The sequence below is a fragment of the Molossus molossus genome, unplaced genomic scaffold, assembly GCF_014108415.1.
Source record: "Molossus molossus isolate mMolMol1 unplaced genomic scaffold, mMolMol1.p scaffold_m16_p_18, whole genome shotgun sequence".
Classification (NCBI taxonomy): Eukaryota; Metazoa; Chordata; class Mammalia; order Chiroptera; family Molossidae; genus Molossus; species Molossus molossus.
Genome location: NW_023425353.1, coordinates 57,270,479 through 57,289,324, shown reverse-complemented (window position 1 = coordinate 57,289,324; position 18,846 = coordinate 57,270,479). Strand labels below are relative to the sequence as shown.

At 55.4% G+C, this 18,846-nt stretch overlaps 1 protein-coding gene across 7 annotated transcripts in view; it reads left to right on the top strand.

Moving 5' to 3' along the window:
• The window catches only part of SCN5A (sodium voltage-gated channel alpha subunit 5), an 89,698-nt gene that overhangs the window by 53,526 nt on the left and 17,326 nt on the right, over positions 1-18,846 (top strand). For 3 of the 7 annotated variants that reach the window (XM_036267567.1, XM_036267569.1, XM_036267570.1), the window contains exons 16-21: positions 3,410-3,583; positions 5,347-5,700; positions 9,668-10,105; positions 11,457-11,615; positions 14,542-14,662; positions 15,418-15,572. In XM_036267567.1, the coding sequence (XP_036123460.1) occupies positions 3,410-3,583; positions 5,347-5,700; positions 9,668-10,105; positions 11,457-11,615; positions 14,542-14,662; positions 15,418-15,572 (1,401 nt within the window). Of the gene's footprint in view, positions 1-3,409; positions 3,584-5,346; positions 5,701-9,667; positions 10,106-11,453; positions 11,616-14,541; positions 14,663-15,417; positions 15,573-18,846 lie in introns of all 7 variants that reach the window. The other 4 variants (XM_036267565.1, XM_036267568.1, XM_036267566.1 and 1 more) reach the window with 2 other exon arrangements.

Here is an 18,846-nt window from a genome sequence, read left to right as displayed (position 1 = left end):
TTCATGGTAGATACAAAGGTGTTCATTATATTAGTCTATGCTTCTCCGATGCTTAAGGTATTTAGTCATTTTAGGAAATACAGTGACAAAGGTGAATGACAAAGCAGGAAAATGGTTGCAATACATACAGTAGGCAAAGAGATTTAAACCCTAAATATATGAAGTATATTTATAAGCAACAATAAAAAAGGAAAATAACCTAATAGAAAAAATAAGCAAAGGATAGAACAGACAATATCATAGAAGAAGAAATACAAAAATCAAAGGATCGTTCAGTAAAACAACAGTGCGACCTGCCTCAGCCCTGCATGAGCGTGGGTGTAGGGAAACACGCGTGGAGTTAGTTAACAGCTCTCTCGGCGGCTCATCCAGCAGTATATGTCAGCGTCGGCACAGTGGAGCCCACAACTGCTCAAAAAGAAAGAAGGAAAAAGAAAAAAAGAAGCTGTAGGTCCTATTTAGTTGGCATGGAAGGATCACTCACAGCATGGCATGCTTTCAAACTCAAGTTTACAGTGTGGACAGACACATGCACGGTTCCCCAAAGTCCACCCCCTGCCTGGGCAGCCGCCATCAGCACCGTGGTTCCGTGGGCTGTCTGCCGGCAGCCAGGGGAAGCGGGTCCCCAGGCTCACAGCTGTCTGCCAGGTCCCAGTGACCCTATAAATCTCGCCGTGTTTGTGTCTGGAGTCAGCCCTGCCTGGGCCTGGAGCTGTCGGCCGCTCTGCCCAGTCATAACCAACGCCGCCGGTGATAACAACGATCGCCCACTCGCGGGAGCACCCACTTTACGTCCATTAGCTCTGACTCTCGGAAACCTCCTGTGGAGTTTTGTTGTTATCCCCATCTGACGTGGGAAGGCACTCGAGGCTCAGAGCGATGAGGAAACGGGCCCAGTCACACAGTGGCACACTGGGCTTGGGGACCGGGTCTGGCTGCCTTTCTCTGCTCACCCTGAACCATTCGGCGCAGATCAGTGGCCTCAGAAAGCCTAGGGGGGTCCTTTGGAAGGAGGAGATCTGATACAAAATCCATGTTCTTCTAAAGCAGAGGTTCTCAAGCTTAGCCACACATTAGAATCACCCAGGAAGTCTCTCTAAATCTCCGTATCTGGGCTGTACTCCAGTCCAATTCAGCTCCGTGGCTGGGGGTAGGACCCAGGCATCAGTACTATTAAAACTCCCTAGGTGATTCCAAAGTGCACCAAGTTTGAGAACCAGTGTTTAAAAATTGCATTTCTCAAACTTCAAATCTCCTGGAATCCGGTCAAAATGTAGATTCCGCTTCCACAGGCCTGGAGGCTTCCAGACCCTGCATTCCCCAGGGGCTCCCAGGTGACGCCCGTGGTCCTTTGCTTATCCCCTCCCCAAAGGCGTTCCCCACGGGCTTCGCTTTTTCTCTCCTGACTTCCAGAGCCACCTAATATCAGCACTTGCTGCTAAATAGCTGTGAGCCTGCGAATGAGGCAGGAGCTCCTTCCCCAGCTCCTCTCCCGCAGTGAGCTCAGCACCCGGAGCCTGTCAGGCGGGCCCCAGGAGCACACAGGAAGGGGCTGGCACTGTTTTCCAGTGAGCCAGGAAAGGTCCCTCCTGCTGTGGAGCTGCAGTCTATCCCAGAGGAGACTCCACAAACAACACATAGCTACGCACACAGGATGTCAGACGGGGGCATGCGAGCGAAGGAAAATAAAACAAGGAAGAGGAATGCGGAGTGTGGCAGGAGGGGCCACGATGCTAAGGGCCAGGGAGCCTCGCTTAGTAGGTGGCTTTTAAGCAGAGACTTGAAGGGAGTGAGTCCTGTGGAGGGGGGAGGGGGCGATTCAGGGAAACAGCAGCAAGTGCAAAGGCCCTGAGGAGGAAACGAGGAGGTCAGATGGCTAGAAGAGTAGCAGGAGATGGGTCAGAGCATGAAAAAGTTACGGGTACCGAACCCGGAAGGGGGCTTGGGTGCTGGGAGGGGACAGAGCCCAAGGGTGCCTCTTCCTCTGTTAGGGCAGCTCAGGAATTTGAGCTGAGGCGGGAGGATTTCGGGGACTCTCCCTCCCTCAAGACCCCAGCCCGGGGAGGAACAGTTTCCTCTGGCACAAGCACTAAAAAGACCACCAAAGTCATGAGGCTGGGCGGGTGTGTGGTGCCCTGTGTAACACGGCAAGGGTGCCCACCCCCTGCCATCCTGGGCCAACAGCAGTCCCCTGCCGACCACCACGGGGACTCATCTGAGCAGAGTGGGAAAGGGCTGGCACTAGGGCGACCGACAGATGCCTCTCTTCCAGCGCAGATCCCCTCGGGAGATGCCAGTGGCAAGGTGACCCCCGTCTGGTTGCTGACCCCAGCCATGGCCATGTCTCTCACCTCTACCCTTCCCCCCACAGCTGCTGCAGGTCAGACACTCTCCCTAGGGGTAGCCTGGCCCTCTGAGCTCAGCCCTCCTGCAGAAGACCTCAGTGCCTCCCCCAGCCCTCAGGATAAGCCCCAGCCCCTCCACATGGCCCAGAAGGCCTTGTGAACACTCTGACTTCCCTCCAGCCACACACTTACGGGACAGCCCCTCCTCTTGGAACCATGTTCCCGTTGAAGCAACATCGCAGGGTAGGCACACCTCGGGGCAGTTGGCCATGTTCATGCTTCCTGGCGCACCACAGGATGGGCTCCTTGACCATGGGTCTCTGCTGACCAAGGTTGGGCAGCTCAGCCTCTGCCCACCTCGGGAGTGTCTCCAGAAAGGAGAGGTGGTGGCTCTAAATCTTGAAGGACAGCACTGAGTTCATCTCTGGTTCCCAAACTTACCAGCTACATGACCCAAGAGAAGTCACCTGACCTCTCTTACCTGTAAAATGGGGGCAATGATACCTTCCTTGTCAGATTGTTGGACAGATGAAAAGGAACAACATATGCAAAGCATTCCAGCCCAGCTCTGAGGACATAGTCAGGCCCTCAAGAAACGGTGGCCAGTTCTTCCAGCGAGAAGAGTCAGCGAGTGGACGAGGAGGGAGCGGGCACCGCATGGACGAGGGTCTGGAGCCACAGGGTTGTGGGAATGCATATATTTGTCACGTGTGGAGTGAGGGTGCGGCCCGTGGCGTCCCTCACTGGAAGGAGTCCGGGGTCCCCTGCCCACAGGTGTTAGACCAAGCCTTCTGCAGAGCCCTCGCTGGCCCAGCTCCTTTCGAAGGACAGGGCGGCAGGTCAGGCTTGGTGAGCAGCAGAGAGGGCTGGGACATGAGGCCAGAGGTGTGCCTAAGGGGCCAGACCATGGCCAGGCAAGCCCCCCCGGAAGCCTGGGTGCAGTCAGAGCTGGCAGCCCAGAGGGGAGACTATGCTGGAGCAAGTGTCAGGAGGCAGGGTCCAGAGAGCCAGAGGGTCTTTCCAGCCCAAACACGGGGAACCCCTATCTCCCGCTCCTTCCCCAGGTCTTTACAGGGATCTTCACAGCAGAGATGACCTTCAAAATCATCGCCCTCGACCCCTACTACTACTTCCAGCAGGGCTGGAACATCTTCGACAGCATCATCGTCATCCTCAGCCTCATGGAGCTGGGCCTGTCCCGCATGGGCAACCTGTCAGTGCTGCGCTCCTTCCGCCTGGTACCCAGCTGGGCCCCCTGGGGGGGGGGGTCCGGGGCACCGAAGCACACCCCCCTTCGAGGTCACCACTTAGTCACCCCAACTCTGAGCCATCCTGCCTCCACCCATCAGCTATTGGCTAGACACCCCTGGGTTCCAGGCCCAGAGCTGGTGATGGGGTGGCGGGTGCAGAGGTGGAGATACCCCTTAGAGGAGCAGTCGGGGTGGCCATCCTGATGACTTGCAAAGCCCTTCATGATTCGCGTGACCCTTTTAGTCCTCACAGCATCCCGGGAGGGGGCTGGTATTACTGTATCCCCATTGCACAGATGAGGAGACTAAGACTTAGAGAGGTTGTCACCCTGGGTAGCTGCGGTGGGAGTTCCTGCTGTCCTGTCTTGAGGGACCCAGGCCTTTTCTTCCAGGACCACCTCTCTGTCAAAGCACGTGCATCTCGCCGTGTGTCTTTACAACGTGGGGAATATCAGAGTGAGAGAGATCAAATTCTGAATGCTAAAGCAGGGCCCTTTGAAGAGGCAAGGTGGAGGAAGTCAGCGGTTCAGGGGAAGTCAGACAACTTCCCAAAGCCACATGGCAAGTACCAGGGGGAGCCAGGCCTGCTGACAGTTCACTGGGGTTCCGCCTGCTGGTTCCAGACTCTGCATTCTGGAAACCAATGCACACCCAAATCACCTGCAGATCTTGGTAAACCACAGATGACGGTTCAGTAAGTCTCAGCTGATGCCAGAGCTCCTGGTCCGTGGACCGTGCTTTAAGCTCAGAATACCTGAGAGGTCCAGACATGGGCTAGAGGTCGGCAGGAAAGGCTTCCCGAAGGAGACCTGAGCGCTCTTGGCTCAGGAAGGCAGGCTGGTGGGAGCAGCAGAGAAAGCCGAGACCGCGAGTTCTAATCCCAGCTCCTCTGCCAGGAGCCAAGGGACTTAGACAAGTTACTCTACCTTTAAGGGTTGGCTTCTTCATCTGTCAAAGGAGGTCATAAGAATGCCAATTTCATGTGGTTATTGGGAGTTCTGAATGAGTTGATTCCTCCTAGCTCATGGTCTGACGCAGTTGGTATTCAATAAATGCTAAGCACTGGCTTCCTTTCTCTGTTATAACTAAGAGGAGAGCCCTGACCAGTTTGGCTCAGCGGTTAGAGCGTCAGCCTGCGGTCCAGAGAGACCCGGGTTCGGTTCCCGCTAAGGGCACGTACCTCGGTTGCAGTTTGTCCCCGGCCCTGGTTGGGTCGTGCGGGTGGCAACCACTCGATGTGTCCCTTTCACATCAATGTTTCTCTCTCTCTCTCTCCCTCCCACTCTATCTGAACAAAAAATGGAAAAAAAAAAAATGTCCTCGGGTGAGGATAAAAAAAAAAAAAGAGAGAGGAAAATGGAGGTGAGCGGGCAAGTCAGAGAGTCTGAGCTGACCTGGAAGGGTATCTGATGAAGGGTCAGGCAGAAGGACATTCCATGTTGAGCAAATCTAAGAAGCTCCTGGAAGTGAGACCAAGGGGAGTAGGAGGCTGGCGTGAGGACAAAGAGAAGGGCTAAGTGGGGGAGATGAGGCTGAAGCTGTTGACCTGACTCCTAGAACAGAGCCTGCTGAAGCCACCTTCAGGCTGTGGAAAGAAACAGTAATATGTGCTCTTGGAAAAACCCAGAGGAACAGGTGTCAGTGACTTTCAAGGGCCCACTGGGTTTTCAGGCAAGAGCTGGAGGGGTGAGGTAAGACTGTCCCTGGGCAGTAGAAGCCAGAGCCTATCACAAGGACCCCTCCCTCTCTAGCTGCGGGTCTTCAAGCTGGCCAAATCATGGCCCACCCTGAACACACTCATCAAGATCATCGGGAACTCAGTGGGGGCACTGGGGAACCTGACGCTTGTGCTGGCCATCATCGTGTTCATCTTCGCTGTGGTGGGCATGCAGCTCTTTGGCAAGAACTACTCAGAGCTGAGGTACCGCATCAGTGACTCAGGCCTGCCCCGCTGGCACATGATGGACTTCTTCCATGCCTTTCTCATCATCTTCCGCATCCTCTGTGGCGAGTGGATCGAGACCATGTGGGACTGCATGGAGGTGTCTGGGCAGTCACTGTGCCTGCTGGTCTTCTTGCTTGTTATGGTCATTGGCAACCTTGTGGTAAGTTGGCCAATGGCCTCACACACACACATTCATCTACTCATCCGTTCATCCACCAGCTGCCCATTCACCTAATCATCAATCTCTTCATTTACTTGCCTGTTCTTCCATCCATCCACTCATTCATTCAGCCATCTGTCTGTCAAACCAGCCATTCACCCATCAATCTCTCATCTATCCATCTATTTACCCATCCATCCATTCATCTACTCATTTACTCATCCTTCCATCTATCTACTCATCCATCCATTCATCTACCTCCAATGTACCCACTTAGCCTTTTCATCATTTCATCCATTCCCTTACCATTTATTCTTCTCTCTCTATTCATCCAAACATCTACCTGTTCAGCCATCCATCCACTCATAGATTACCCACCAACTCACCCATCCACCTGTCCACCTCTCCATTAATCTATCTACTCAGTTACAAAACTGTATATCCATTTATTCATTTGCTCACACAGCCATCCATCCATCAATCCTCATCTACTCATTCACTTTCTATCAGTCTATTCATTCATCGCCCAACCATTTATCTATACACCAGCCACCCTGATCCATTCCATCACCCCATTCATTCATACATAAGTACCTACTTATCCACTCATTTATCTACCCACCCATTCACTTGCATACCCACCCATTCATCCATTCATCTAGCACCCATCTTTCCACTTATTCATGTATTTCTCCACTCATTCATCCACCCACATCCATCTGTCAACCCACTCATTCATTCACTCACCAGTTCCATTCATCTATTCATTTATCCATCCACCTGTCTGCTCACTCACTTATTGACCCCCCCCTTCATATCACTCATCTGTTCATTCATTAATTCACCCACTTATTTGCCTGCTTATTCATTATTTACTCATTTTATATTCACCAATTTCTTTACTCATCTACCCATTATTTTATTAGTCATTCACTGGCAATTATTTATCACATGGTTTTTCAATTCAACTTAACAGACATTTGCTGAGCCCTGTTGCATGCAAAATATTGTACCAGACACTGTTGGGCATACAGAGGTGACTAGCCTCGACGTGGCTCACCAGCCTGGAAGTGGGGAGTTCAAAAAGGCATGCGATAACTCTCAAACTGGTCAGAATGATCAGAGCCATTAACGGGAGCTCGTGGGTGCTGAGTCCCTCCAACTAGAAATCAAGGAAGGCTTCCTGGAGGAGCATTTAGAGACCTGATCAGACAGGTGATGCCAGAGAGGAAAGGAGCAGGGTGAGCAAAACACAGGTGCAAGTAGGTTGTGGTCCAGGTGAGCAGGGGCCTGTGAAAGCCGTATGTGTCCCCTGGGGAGCTGTGGAGGGAGTCCTGCTGTCCTGTCGGGAGGGACCCAGACCACTGCTTCCAGGCCCACCTGTCCGTTAAGGGCCAGTGCAATGTGCCTTTACAATGTGGGAAATTCCGGAGCTGAGAGAGATCAATATTTACATGCCAAAGAAGGGCCTTTGGAAAAGTCAAGGTTGAGGCAAGGCAGTGGTTCAGGGAGAAGTCGGTGTCCACAGTGGACATGGAGCCACCTTCCTGGGTATACAGGTGGCCCACATGCTCAGACATCACACTTGTATGGCCTGGCTCCCAAGAGTGCGGGCCGCCGAGGGGCACACCGGCTCATGGAGGGGTGTTAGGTGGTGAGAGTACTGTGGACTGCAGATTCTAGCACCCTTCCCCAGACCGGCCTGTTTTCTCCTCCATGTGCCTTAACCAGGCCAGGGCAGGCCCAGGCCGCGGTGGGGTCAGCCTCCCTCAGCTCCCCCGGTGGAGGAGCCCAGAGCGGAAGCAGGGCTTCTGCGCACAGAGCTACTGGAACCCAGCTCTTTGGCTGGCCTCACAACCCCCTTCCAGCTCCTCAAATCGGCTGCCCACCAGCCCCTGGCCGAGCCCTGGGGCCACCAGACTCTGGGTTCCGAGGAGGGTGCAAGGGCACAGGGCCCTCAGCCCGGGGCCAGGCCCAGCTGTCCTCACACGCAGCCCTGCTTCCAAGCGGATCTGTCTGGGACGAGAAGATTAGAGGCTGCTGGGGGAGGGAAGCATCGGCCCACGCAGCCCCCCTCCCCTGCCCTGGCTGCCTCAGGAATTGGGCTGCTGCCGGGCGTGGGAGGAAGCAATTGCCATTAAAATGGGAAGTGATGATCAGGCAGGGGCTGCGGAACAGCAGCGTGATTGACAGGGAAAGCGCTGGAAGAAGACAAACTTCTGAAGCTGGTGACAAGGGAGGCCCGAGTGTCCTGTGTGGGTAGATGAGGCCAACCAGGTGCCCCTGCCCTGCCCCAGCCTCGGCCCCAGACGCCTGGAGTCGGGGAGGTGGGCCAGGTGTGGGGGAGGGCAGTGGGGGAGGATGCAGGTGGGCAACCAGGAAGAGGCAGGCCAGGCCAGAGTGCAGACAGCGGCTCTGAATCATACCACATGGCCCCCAGCGACCACAAAAGAGCTGCCAGGTGTCAACTGTGATCGTTTCTCCATAGAAATAGGATCCGAAAGTCCTGCTTCTTAACCCTTCCATACTGTCCGCGTGCATGTGTGCTGCTCTTTAAACCAAAGGCCAGTTTCTGAGGCCTGCACTCCGACCTTACCCACTGCTTTCGGCCCAATGCTCCTGCCCAGCTTGCGACAGGTGTGTCTGAGCGCGGTCAGAGCCAGAGCGCATTTCCAGTGAGAACTGTGCACCCCCCTCCACACCACCCTGCTGTAGGGGCCCCATTCAACCCAACTCCCTTCTGGGAGGAGGAGACTCCATGCCCAATGCGGCGGGTGTCTCTGGCGTGTTGGTGATGCTCTGAGCCGGTCTGACCCATGTGGGAAGGAGCCCAGCACCATCTTCACTGAACCCTCAGGAGACTGGGAGATGGAACTAAGCCCCTTGTCACTCAGCAGAAGTTTTCGTTTTTAACAAAAGCTGCCACGTCACACTTGCAAGATGGTTTACCCAGGAGTAATCCAGACTTCTCGAAGACAGAGGGATTATTGGGGGTCCGTGGGGGGTATCTGTAATACTCTCAACAATAATATACATTTTAAAAAGGACAGAGGGATTATGCAAACCTCCCCAAGGGGTCTCAAAGCCTTAACCCCTAGTCGATGCCTTCTAGCCTGTCTGAGACCTCGGCCCCTCCCCTGACTCCCTGAAACACTGTGGCCTTGGATCCAGGCTGGCCCTTGGCACCAGCCCCACGTCCCTTCACCCTGTTCCAGTTGTCTGGTCCCACACAGCACCCATCCACGTCCCCTCACCACCTGGCCACAACCACGGCTCAGTAGCCCGGCCCGGCAGTGAGTCCCAGATGCCTGAGCACGTCTGCCTGGGCTCTTGTCCGGCCCTTGCCCCTCTGTGCTCAGGGCGCCCTGGGGCTCACCTGGAAAGCGCAGTCAGATCTGGAGACACAGGCTGCTTTCTCCTCCCGCCTGCCTTACCCAGGCCCGGGCAGCCCAGGCCGGGTGGGGTCAGCACCCTCAGGCCCACAGCAGGAGCCCCAGATGTTTGAGTGGTAAGCCGGCCTCAGTGGGAAACTCAGGCACAGCACCACCCCTCCCCAGGAAAGCCCCACCCTCTCTGGGTGGGGTTCTGTCTTGTCCCCGGTGACCCCCAAGAGCAGCCCGTGCTCACCCTGACCCCACTGACCCGGTGACTCCCATGGCAGAAGGCCCCATCTGAAGGCTTTGACACTGGATGACCCGTGATCCTCCTGTTGAACCTGGGCCAGGACACAAAAGGCCTGGGTCTGTGTGTCGCCACAGCTCACGCTGAGACCTTGGCAGGAAGGGTTAGGTGTCTTTCCTCCCACAGCCAGACTCTCTATTCAGGGGAATGGGGGTTAGGGCCAGGGCCCAGGTTCCGACTAGGGCTGTTTGCCTGCGGCTGTCCTTCAGGTCCATGGGCCTCAGTTTCCCCATCATGGACCCAGGCTGAGCACCTGTGGCGTGAGCCTGCCCCGTTGTCCCCACAGGTCCTGAACCTCTTCCTAGCCTTGCTGCTCAGCTCCTTCAGTGCAGACAACCTCACGGCCCCGGACGAGGACGGGGAGATGAACAACTTGCAGCTGGCCCTGGCGCGGATCCAGCGGGGCCTGCGCTTCGTCAAGCGGACCACCTGGGACTTCTGCTGTGGGCTCCTGCAGCGGCCCCAGAAGCCCGCCGCCCTGGCCGCCCGGGGCCAGCTGCCCAGCTGCATCGCCACCTCCAGCCCCCCGCCGCCCGCAGAGGCAGAGCAGGCAGCTCCGGCCCGCAAGGAGACACGGTTCGAGGAAGGCAGTCGGCCGGGCCAGGGCACCCCTGGGGATCCCGAGCCCGTGTGTGTGCCCATTGCCGTGGCTGAGTCAGACACAGATGACCAGGAGGAGGACGAGGAGAATAGCCTGGGCACAGAGGAGGAGTCCAGCAAGCAGGTGAGCGCCCCACCCCCTTCCCCGACTCGTGTGCGGCACCTACTGCTGTGGGGCTCAGGGCCCTGCTGCCCAGGGCACCCCGCCTCACTCAGAGCAGCAGCCCCCGCCAGACGGCCACAGCAGTCCCCCAGCTGACAGAAGCTGAGACCAGCGCCCCACCCGGCCCAGGACAGGATCCATGATCTAACCCCTGGCTGGTCATGGGCAGCTATTTGTATAGGAAGGGAAACTGAGGCACAGCAAGAGAAGCTTGCTAGGAGATGCTCATGCATCTGCGACAGCCAGGACGCCTGGCCCCTGACCCCACTCTGACCATTGTCCCCCTCCAGGACGACCAAGGACGAATGTCTTAGTGCGGGAAGAGTGTAGTCTCCTGACCTCTGACTGCCCCTTCCCCTCCTCCCAGGCCCAGGGCTAATTCTGAGATTTAAAAATAAGCCTCCCGAAGATGGCAGGTGTCAGAGACAACACTATCTTATCTCCCAACCTGTTATTTTTAACACTTCGGACCAGAGTCCGGACCAAAGAGACAGTCCCTCCTGCCGCTCCCTCAGCTTCCCCGTGGCCCGAGCCAGGCTCAGAGGCTTCTTCTTGGTCTTTAGGTCCAGCAATGAGGGCGGTTCTCTTGGTTCAGTTGGGCTCGTTCTGGCCGCTTCCTTGGGCCTGTGCCCGGTGGGCCCGGCTGTGAAGAGCGGCTGCTCCCCCGCGTGGCATTCGATCTGAGGCTTCAGACTTGGTTCCACAGCCTCCTGCCTCCTATGGTCCCAGAGGCCAGCGTCAGCCCTTCGGTCAGGCTGTGGGACAGTGACGGTGCCCGCGGGGGGAGGGGGCGTTGGTGTCAAGACCACAGCTTCCAGCTATGTCCAGGGTGCTCCAGCACACGGTGGAGTTCCGACTGACTGCCCCTCCTTTTCCCTCTCCTTGGCTTCTCTTGACCTGTGGGCTCTGGCTCCCTGGGGCCTGTGTGTGTGCACGCGTGTGTGTGTGTACAGGGATATGTGCACACATGTGCGTGTGCAAGCAAGTTGGGAACGCATAGGAAAAATTATCATGTCCTTTCAAAGTGGAGTCACCACACATGGGAGCTGGGCATGGCGGCCCAACTGCACCCTTCCGGGGAGTGGGAAGAGGGGGAGATGGATGCCAGGCTGCCCAGAGGCTTTGTCTGGCTATCGGCCCTTTACCTGGACCTGCCAGGAGCCTCCCAGCCACCCACTCGGGGCTTCTGAGGGAGGATCTTCAGTGAAATGGGCCCCGTGAGCGGGCAGGAGGCATGGGTGAGGCCCGAGGCAGGGCTAGGGCCCTGGAAACACTTGGGCCGGGGGCTCACGGGCTGAGGTCTCTTCAGCAGGAACCCCAGCCTGTGTCCGGCGGCCCAGAGGCCCTTCCAGAGCCCAGGGCCTGCAGCCGGGTGTCAGAGACCGGCTCCTCCGAGGCCCAGGCCAGTGCGGCTCGGGCAGACTGGCGTCAGCAGCGGACAGCAGAGCCCCGGGCCCCAGGGTGCAGTGAGGTAACGCACACCTTGGTCCCCGAAGCCAGCAGGGCACTGCCCCCTGCTGGAGCCAGGCTGATGGGACCCCCAGCGGCTGTCCCGGGCAGTGGGAGACCTGTGTGCAGAGGGGACCACGCAGGGAGGGATGGGACGGCGTGGGGCCCAGAGCCAAGGGGAGATTCTAGAGGAGGCATCCCAGGACCGTGACGCAGGACTAACCCAACCTCCACGTGTTCCCCCTCCTCACCCAGTCCCTGTGCTTTGGTCCTGTTTGGCAAATGTCTGTCCCGTGAATGGCCCCGTCCCAGGGGACTTTGGGGAGCTCTGGAAACAAGGTCTTGGCTTCTTGGTACCCTGGCCACCAGCTGCTTCTTACCGGGACTCTCGCAGGGGCCGCAGGTGGGAGGCCGCGGGAGGGTTTGTTCTGACCACAAAAAGGATTTTAATTGGAACTGGCTGCCAACATTTAAAACCTGGGCGCTTTTATGTAAAAAAAAAAAAAAATCTGGCTTCTCTTAAAGAAATTGGAAGAGCGCCCTGCTGGGGACAAGTGGCCACGGCCCTCCGGCTGGAGCTCTCTGGTTGGCTTCTGGGCCCCCTGCCTGACTTCACTACCTGCCTGGCCCCCACAAGCATTCGTGTGTGTGACCCCTGAGCTAACAGACTGTGGCACCGCTGCGACGCCCCGTCCCCGCTCCCACTCACGCCCAACCCCGTGGAAGGTGGGGGCCCCTTCGGAGGCCGCGTGGGGGCCAGTGTCCTGCAGCCCGACCTCAGCCCTCGGGGCAGCAGCTGAGACGTGCCCGGGAGAACATTCCTCCTCTGCCTTGTCGGCGTCCTGGGAGGGGCCCTGGGGCTGCGGGGGTCCAGGCCAGGGCTGGAGTGAGGGCCCGGTGGGGCCATCACCCTGAGAGCAGCGTGAAGACGTGGGAACAGGAAGACACGAGGGCAGGACGGCGTGGAGAGGGGGGCGTTCCTGCTGGAATGTTGACCTTTGGACAAGTTTTGTGACCTTCCTCCCTTCACATCAGTTCGTGTTGGACCCCATAAAAGGGAGAGGGAGGTGGGCTGGGCTGTCCTGGGAGAAGGACCCTGTCATCGCACTGCAGTGGATCGTGAGAGCGTGTCCTCCCGAGACCAGCCCGCATCCTTCCGGCAGCTGCTCTGTCTGAAAAGAAAAGCTGGGCGAAGACCCCCTGCTGGGCCGTTCCAGCTCAGTGCCCCACAACAAAGCGGGGGGGGGGGACTCACAGGCCACGGGGACCACCGAGCGGAGCCCCACCCTGGCCGTGGCTTCACCCTGCACCAAGGAGCACGCACTCCCTTCCCGAGACTCGGCGCGTCCCCTCGCAAAGCTCAGTGTTAAAGCTGCATCTCAAAGAGGACTTGGGGACAGTGGGTCACGGAAGGAGGAGGAAAGAAGGCAGATTGGGGAGCAGAGACGAGACCTCAGACCAGCACACCTCGGAGTGGAGGCTGGGCCTGAGCAACAAGGCGGGCCACCTGGGCTGAGGCTTTGGGGGTTCAGACAGGGTCTGAGGCCGATGAGGCTCCCCTTCCTTCACAGAAGCGCCGCCCCACCACCCTTGGCCTGAGGTGGGCTTCTAGAGGCAGAGCCTGCCGCGGGCTTGCTGGGCAGAGGGTTTACTGAGGGGCTGCTCTCAGGACCAGGTGGAGGTGACAGCTCAGACAGGCGTGGCGGCTGGCGTCCAGCCTCAGCTCGCTTCCTTCCGTATCCATCAGTCACCGGGTGTCCGCCGCCCTGGCTTTAGTTGTAACCCCCATGCAGTTTCCAGAAATGGCAGCGTCCTAGCTAGAGTCAGTTCTCCGGAGAGGGAGCCAGTGTCACTGTGGGTGACATGGGTGCTCTGACCTCACGGAGGGAACCGGGCAGAGCGCCAGCACTGGACTGCGGCCCCCGATGCGCTACACTCACAGTGCACACACGGACACTCACAGGGCACACCGCGTGCACACACGGACACCCACAGTGCACACACGGACACTCACAGGGCACACCGCGTGCACACACGGACACCCACAGGGCACACCGCGTGTACACACGGACACTCACAGGGCACACACGGACACTCACAGGGCACACCACGTGCACACACGAACACTCACAGGGCACACCACGTACACACACGGACACTCACAGGGCACACCGCGTGCACACACGGACACTCACGGCACACCGCGTGCACACACGGACACTCACAGGGCACACACGGACACACAGTGCACACACAGACACTCACAGGGCACACCGCGTGCACACACGGACACTCACAGGGCACACTGTGTGCACACTCCACAGTCAGGTGAAGCGAGTTCAAGGCAGCAGAGCCCTGCGTGGCCGGGCAGGCAGTGTTCCAGCACCTTCTGGCTCCTACTCCAGGCTCTGCGCCTCACACCAGCGCACACACGGATTGGGCGAGAAGCACGGATGGATGTTGACCTGTTCTCTGCATGTCGGACCTTGTGCTTACGTGTGCCCGTGGTGCTGGTCTTGACCCTGATCTGGGTGTGGCATGCCTGTGTCCTCCGCCTGTGCCAAGCGGCCACTCTGTCCATGTCCCAGCGTGTGTCCGCGTTGCCACCCCATATCTGCTTTGTTTCCAGCTGGACGAATGCCTTATTCCCAGCATTTTCCCAGATGCCTTCACATCCCTGCACCCCAGCCCTAGGCCCCAGCAGACCAGAACCATAGACCCAGAAGCCCCCAGGTCCGGCCTCAGCTCAGCTCCTACCAGCCCTATTGACCTCTGGGGCAGGTTCTCATCCTTCCTGGGCTCAGGTTTCCCGGCCGTGCAGTGGAGGGTGGTCTGGGCACCTCCCCTTCAGGAACCCGAGGCTCCCCCAGACTCTGGGCTGAAGACTGGAGGCTGCTGCGTGTCCACACTCATGTTCTTGCCACCCTGCCCCACGCTCCCGCCCACAGGCCCACGAGGACAGTTACTCTGAGGGGAGCACGGCGGACATGACCAACACCGCTGACCTCCTGGAGCAGATCCCCGACCTCGGCGAGGACGACAAGGACCCAGAGGACTGCTTCACCGAAGGTCCTTCCCTGGTGGCCCTTTGCCCCTGCCTCAGCCCAGGCTGGAGGGCCAGCGGGACCAGCATCCCCATGGGGCTCATATTATACCCACTCGGGCCCAGCTGCCTGCCCTGTCTCCCCATCCATCGGGACCCTAGGGGCTCCTCAGTCACGGCCAGTCTGCCAGCAGTCCCTGGGCTGGGCAGCTGTGGGTCAGCTGCACCAAGAACTAGTGGCACTGCGCTGGGCTGTGACATGACTGTGTGCCCGCGGCAGGAGGGACTGAGTCCAACCCACCCCGGTGCCCGCAGGCCCTGCCATGGTGACGGGCATCAGGAGTTGTTATGGTGAATTGGTGGTATCTTTGGAAGGTGGCTGGGGATAAAATGAGGGATTGGCCACCCTTCCCAAGGCTCAGAAACTGCAAACATGGAGAAGGCCCAGGGACAGCGCGGCCCAGGGAATTCTGGGACATTCCAGCAAGAGGAGGGTCTCCAGATGAGCAGAGGACAAGCTAGAGCCCATCCAACCCCAGCCTTGCCCTGCCCACTCCTCCCATGCCCTGGGGGCTCGCTCCATCTGGCCTTTGCACAGTGTGGGCCCCCAGGACAGCACCACAGTCCTTATCCCCCACGACCCCGCCCCGCGGCTGCCCTGCTCGTCACCCGTCCTTGTACCCTCTGTCTCAGTCATTCCTTCCACCACCAGCCCTTCGGCCATCAGACGTGGGCATTCGCAGGCTCTGCGCCGGGCCTGACCCCGACCCGTTCCCCACAGGCTGTGTTCGGCGCTGTCCCTGCTGCACTGTGGACACCACGCAGGCCCCAGGGAAGGTCTGGTGGCGACTGCGCAAGACCTGCTACCACATCGTGGAGCACAGCTGGTTCGAGACATTCATCATCTTCATGATCCTGCTCAGCAGCGGAGCTCTGGTACCCTCGGGGGGCTGCAGGGAGGGATGGAAGAGGAGGGGTGGGGGGAAGACAAGTCTCCAGGTGAAAAGCCAGGTCAGCAGCTGGGGCAGAACCTCTGCTGAAAATGCACTTTCCCAGGCCCCAGGTCAGCAATCATCTCACAAACTCTCTACATCCATAGCACAGAGAAGGAAGCGCTCACAGAGGCCGTCTGCCCAGGCCCCCTTGTTTCACGAAAGGGCAGTGATTCTCCCCAGATCACAGAGCGTAGCTGGTATAGGTCACAGGTCACCAGCCTCCCACACCTGAGCTCGGTGACACACCCCTGAGCACCACTCAGGAGCTCCATCAGGCTGAGCCAGTGCAATTCACGATGCTGGCTGAGACGGTAGTGGTGGCTCCACCTACTCCGGGTTTTCCAGGGCTAGAGATCAAGCTGCACAGCTCACACATGATGACGTTTCATCCCACCACCTTTTGTAGAGATGTTAAGTAACCTGCCCAAGGCCCCACCACCCATAAGCAGCAGTATCGGATTCCAGATCTCTGTCTTGACCTTGCATTTGTTCAATAGATCTCTTCCAAGCTCTCCTTGTATCTACTTCTGTGAGCCATGGGGGAGCAATAGAAGGAAGAGACCTTGGCCCTGGCATCAGGGGTTCCCCATCTAGTTGGGGAAGTCAGACTCAGCAAGTGTGAGAGTCAGAGATCAGCTCAAGAAAGTTGAACAAAAATGGAGTAGATGACTCAGAATGATGTGAGGTCAGGGAAACTGGAGCAATCAGGAAGGCTTCCTGGAGGAAGCAGATGGAACTGGACTGTGGAGGACAGGGAAGTTTGTTGAGCCAAAGGAAGCAGTGAGGCCTTCCAGGAATGCCCTCATATGGCTCCCAAGCACCCAGCTCTGATCTCTCAGATCCCTCTTGGAAGGAATGGAACAGCCCTGGAGAGGGTTCTGGAAAGGGCTGGTGAGCAGGGAGAGGGATGATCAAGAAGGCAGAAGAAACAGAAACTCCAGACTCGGGGGAGCAAGCACCTAATATTGCTGGGGAATGAGTAACTAACAAGGCATGCTTTGGACTGCACAGTAGGAGAGGCTACTTTGACCCAAGACTGTGCCTCCTGAGGGGCAGGCCACGGGGAGGCTCTGTGGCTGCCACTTCTAACCCTCTGGGCCGCCCAGTCCTCCCGGCACTGCCCCGCTCCTGCTCTGGAGTTGGCCCGGAGTCATGCTTTGCAGACTGCATGCTGCTTTACCATTGGCAGCTGGAGCAGAATCTCTGCAGACTTCAGAGAAGGATGATTTGACAATATGTTAACGAGTTTTGTTTTTAAACAACCGCAAACAAGGGCAGCCAGAGCCATTTAGTCTGGGCTGTGGAGGAAAAGCTCAGCCTCACATAAGTGAGGAGGAGTCTTGGCAAGCAAAGATGAATCTAATCAGGGTAGACAGCCAAGCACTGTTAAAAAAAAAAAGAGTCAATGATATATTGAGAAAAAGAAGTCTCAGAGTGTTATTTAAAGTTATAAACTTGTTTAACAGAAAGCAGATTATATATCCCTTCCAAACTACTGAAGGGAATTTAAAAAAAAAAAAAATCTTACAAGAAAAGATACAAGGAAAAATAAACAACAAGGAAGCATTAAGTCAGGAAACTGAAAATAATATGGCAGAGGCAAGACCAAACATGTGTTTTAATAATAAATGTAACTGGAAAAAATTTATCTTTTAAAAGAAAAGGACTCTGAATGGATTTTTAAAAAAATATTAGCTATTGCTCTCAAATGACAAACCTAGAACACTGTGACTCAGAAATATTAAAAGTGAAATAATAAGATATATCAGGCAAATGAAAACAATGACAACAAAAACCAGAGTCCTTTTGTTTGTTAATATTTAACAAGGTTGAATTCAAGGTAAAAGCTTGAGATAAAACAGAGAGGTTTCCATCTATATAAAAACATAACTATTATGAATATATTTGCTTAGGATTGCATACCACTTATGTAAAGCAAGAACCATTGAGGGAGTGTGGCAGCAGTGCAATAGTACAGGGACATTTTGTCACTTCTATTAATTATTTTTTAAAAGAGCCCAAGGTGAATGATGAGAGAGTAAGGAGAACTTCATGTTTTTAAAATATTTTTTTCCTTTATTGATTTTAGAGAGAGAGGAAGGGAGAGAGAGATAGAAACATTGATGACAGAGAACATCAATTGACCACCTCCTGCAGACCCCCTACTGGGGATCGGGCCCACAACCTGGGCATGTGCCCTGACCAGGAATCGAACCAGCAACCTCCTGGTGCATGGGTTGACGCTCAACCACTGAGCCACACCAGCCGGGCAGAATTTCACATTTTTAGATTTTTAATTGATTTTTAGAGAGAGAGGAAAGGAGAAGAAGAGAAAAAAAATTGATGTGAGAGCAAAACATCTGTTGACTGCCTCCTGCATACCCCCTAATGGGGACTGAGCCCACAACCAGGCCTGTGCCCTGACCCAGAATTGGACAGGCATGGGATGATGCCCAGCCAACTGAGTCACACCTGCCAGTTCTCCCATTACTTCTTAACAAATCAAATAGAAAGAACAAGACAATGAGAAATCTAAATCTATGTGTGTGTGTGTGTATAATTGATCTAAGTTAATAAAAATAATAGTTAACATTTAAACAGCACTCACTGTGTGTCAGACCCTGTTGTAGACACATTACAAACATTAATTTAGTTAATTCTCATAATAAGACTATAAGGTAGGTATTATTATTAAGCCTATTTCATAGATAAGGAAACAGCTAGATATAGCAAAAGTAGAAAGATTAAAAACAAAACCTTAGAAATGTAAAAGTCATTTTTAAATAAACCTTGGATCAAACAAAAAATAGTTTGCTGGTAGGTTCATGGGTACTCATTACATTAATAAGTAAATAAATAAATTAAATAAAGAGACTATACATGGATCAAAGTTGACAGTGTGTTGTAAATCAAACATTATGACTCAACCAGTTATGTCCACCTAAAATCTGGAAAAATAAGAAATGAAAAATAGAGGTAGAGAAGGAAACTATGACTAGAGAGGGGGTGGGGGACTAGAAAATAAGAATATTGAGAATATTGCATGTGACATGCAGCCAAAGCTATAATGAGAATAAAATTCATAGACTTAAACAATTTTATTATTAAATAGAAACAATGTAAACTAATTATTTCATTCAATAAATTAGAAATATAACAACAAAATAATCTTAAGGAAAGCAAAGGAAGTAATTAATAAAATAAAAACATCAATT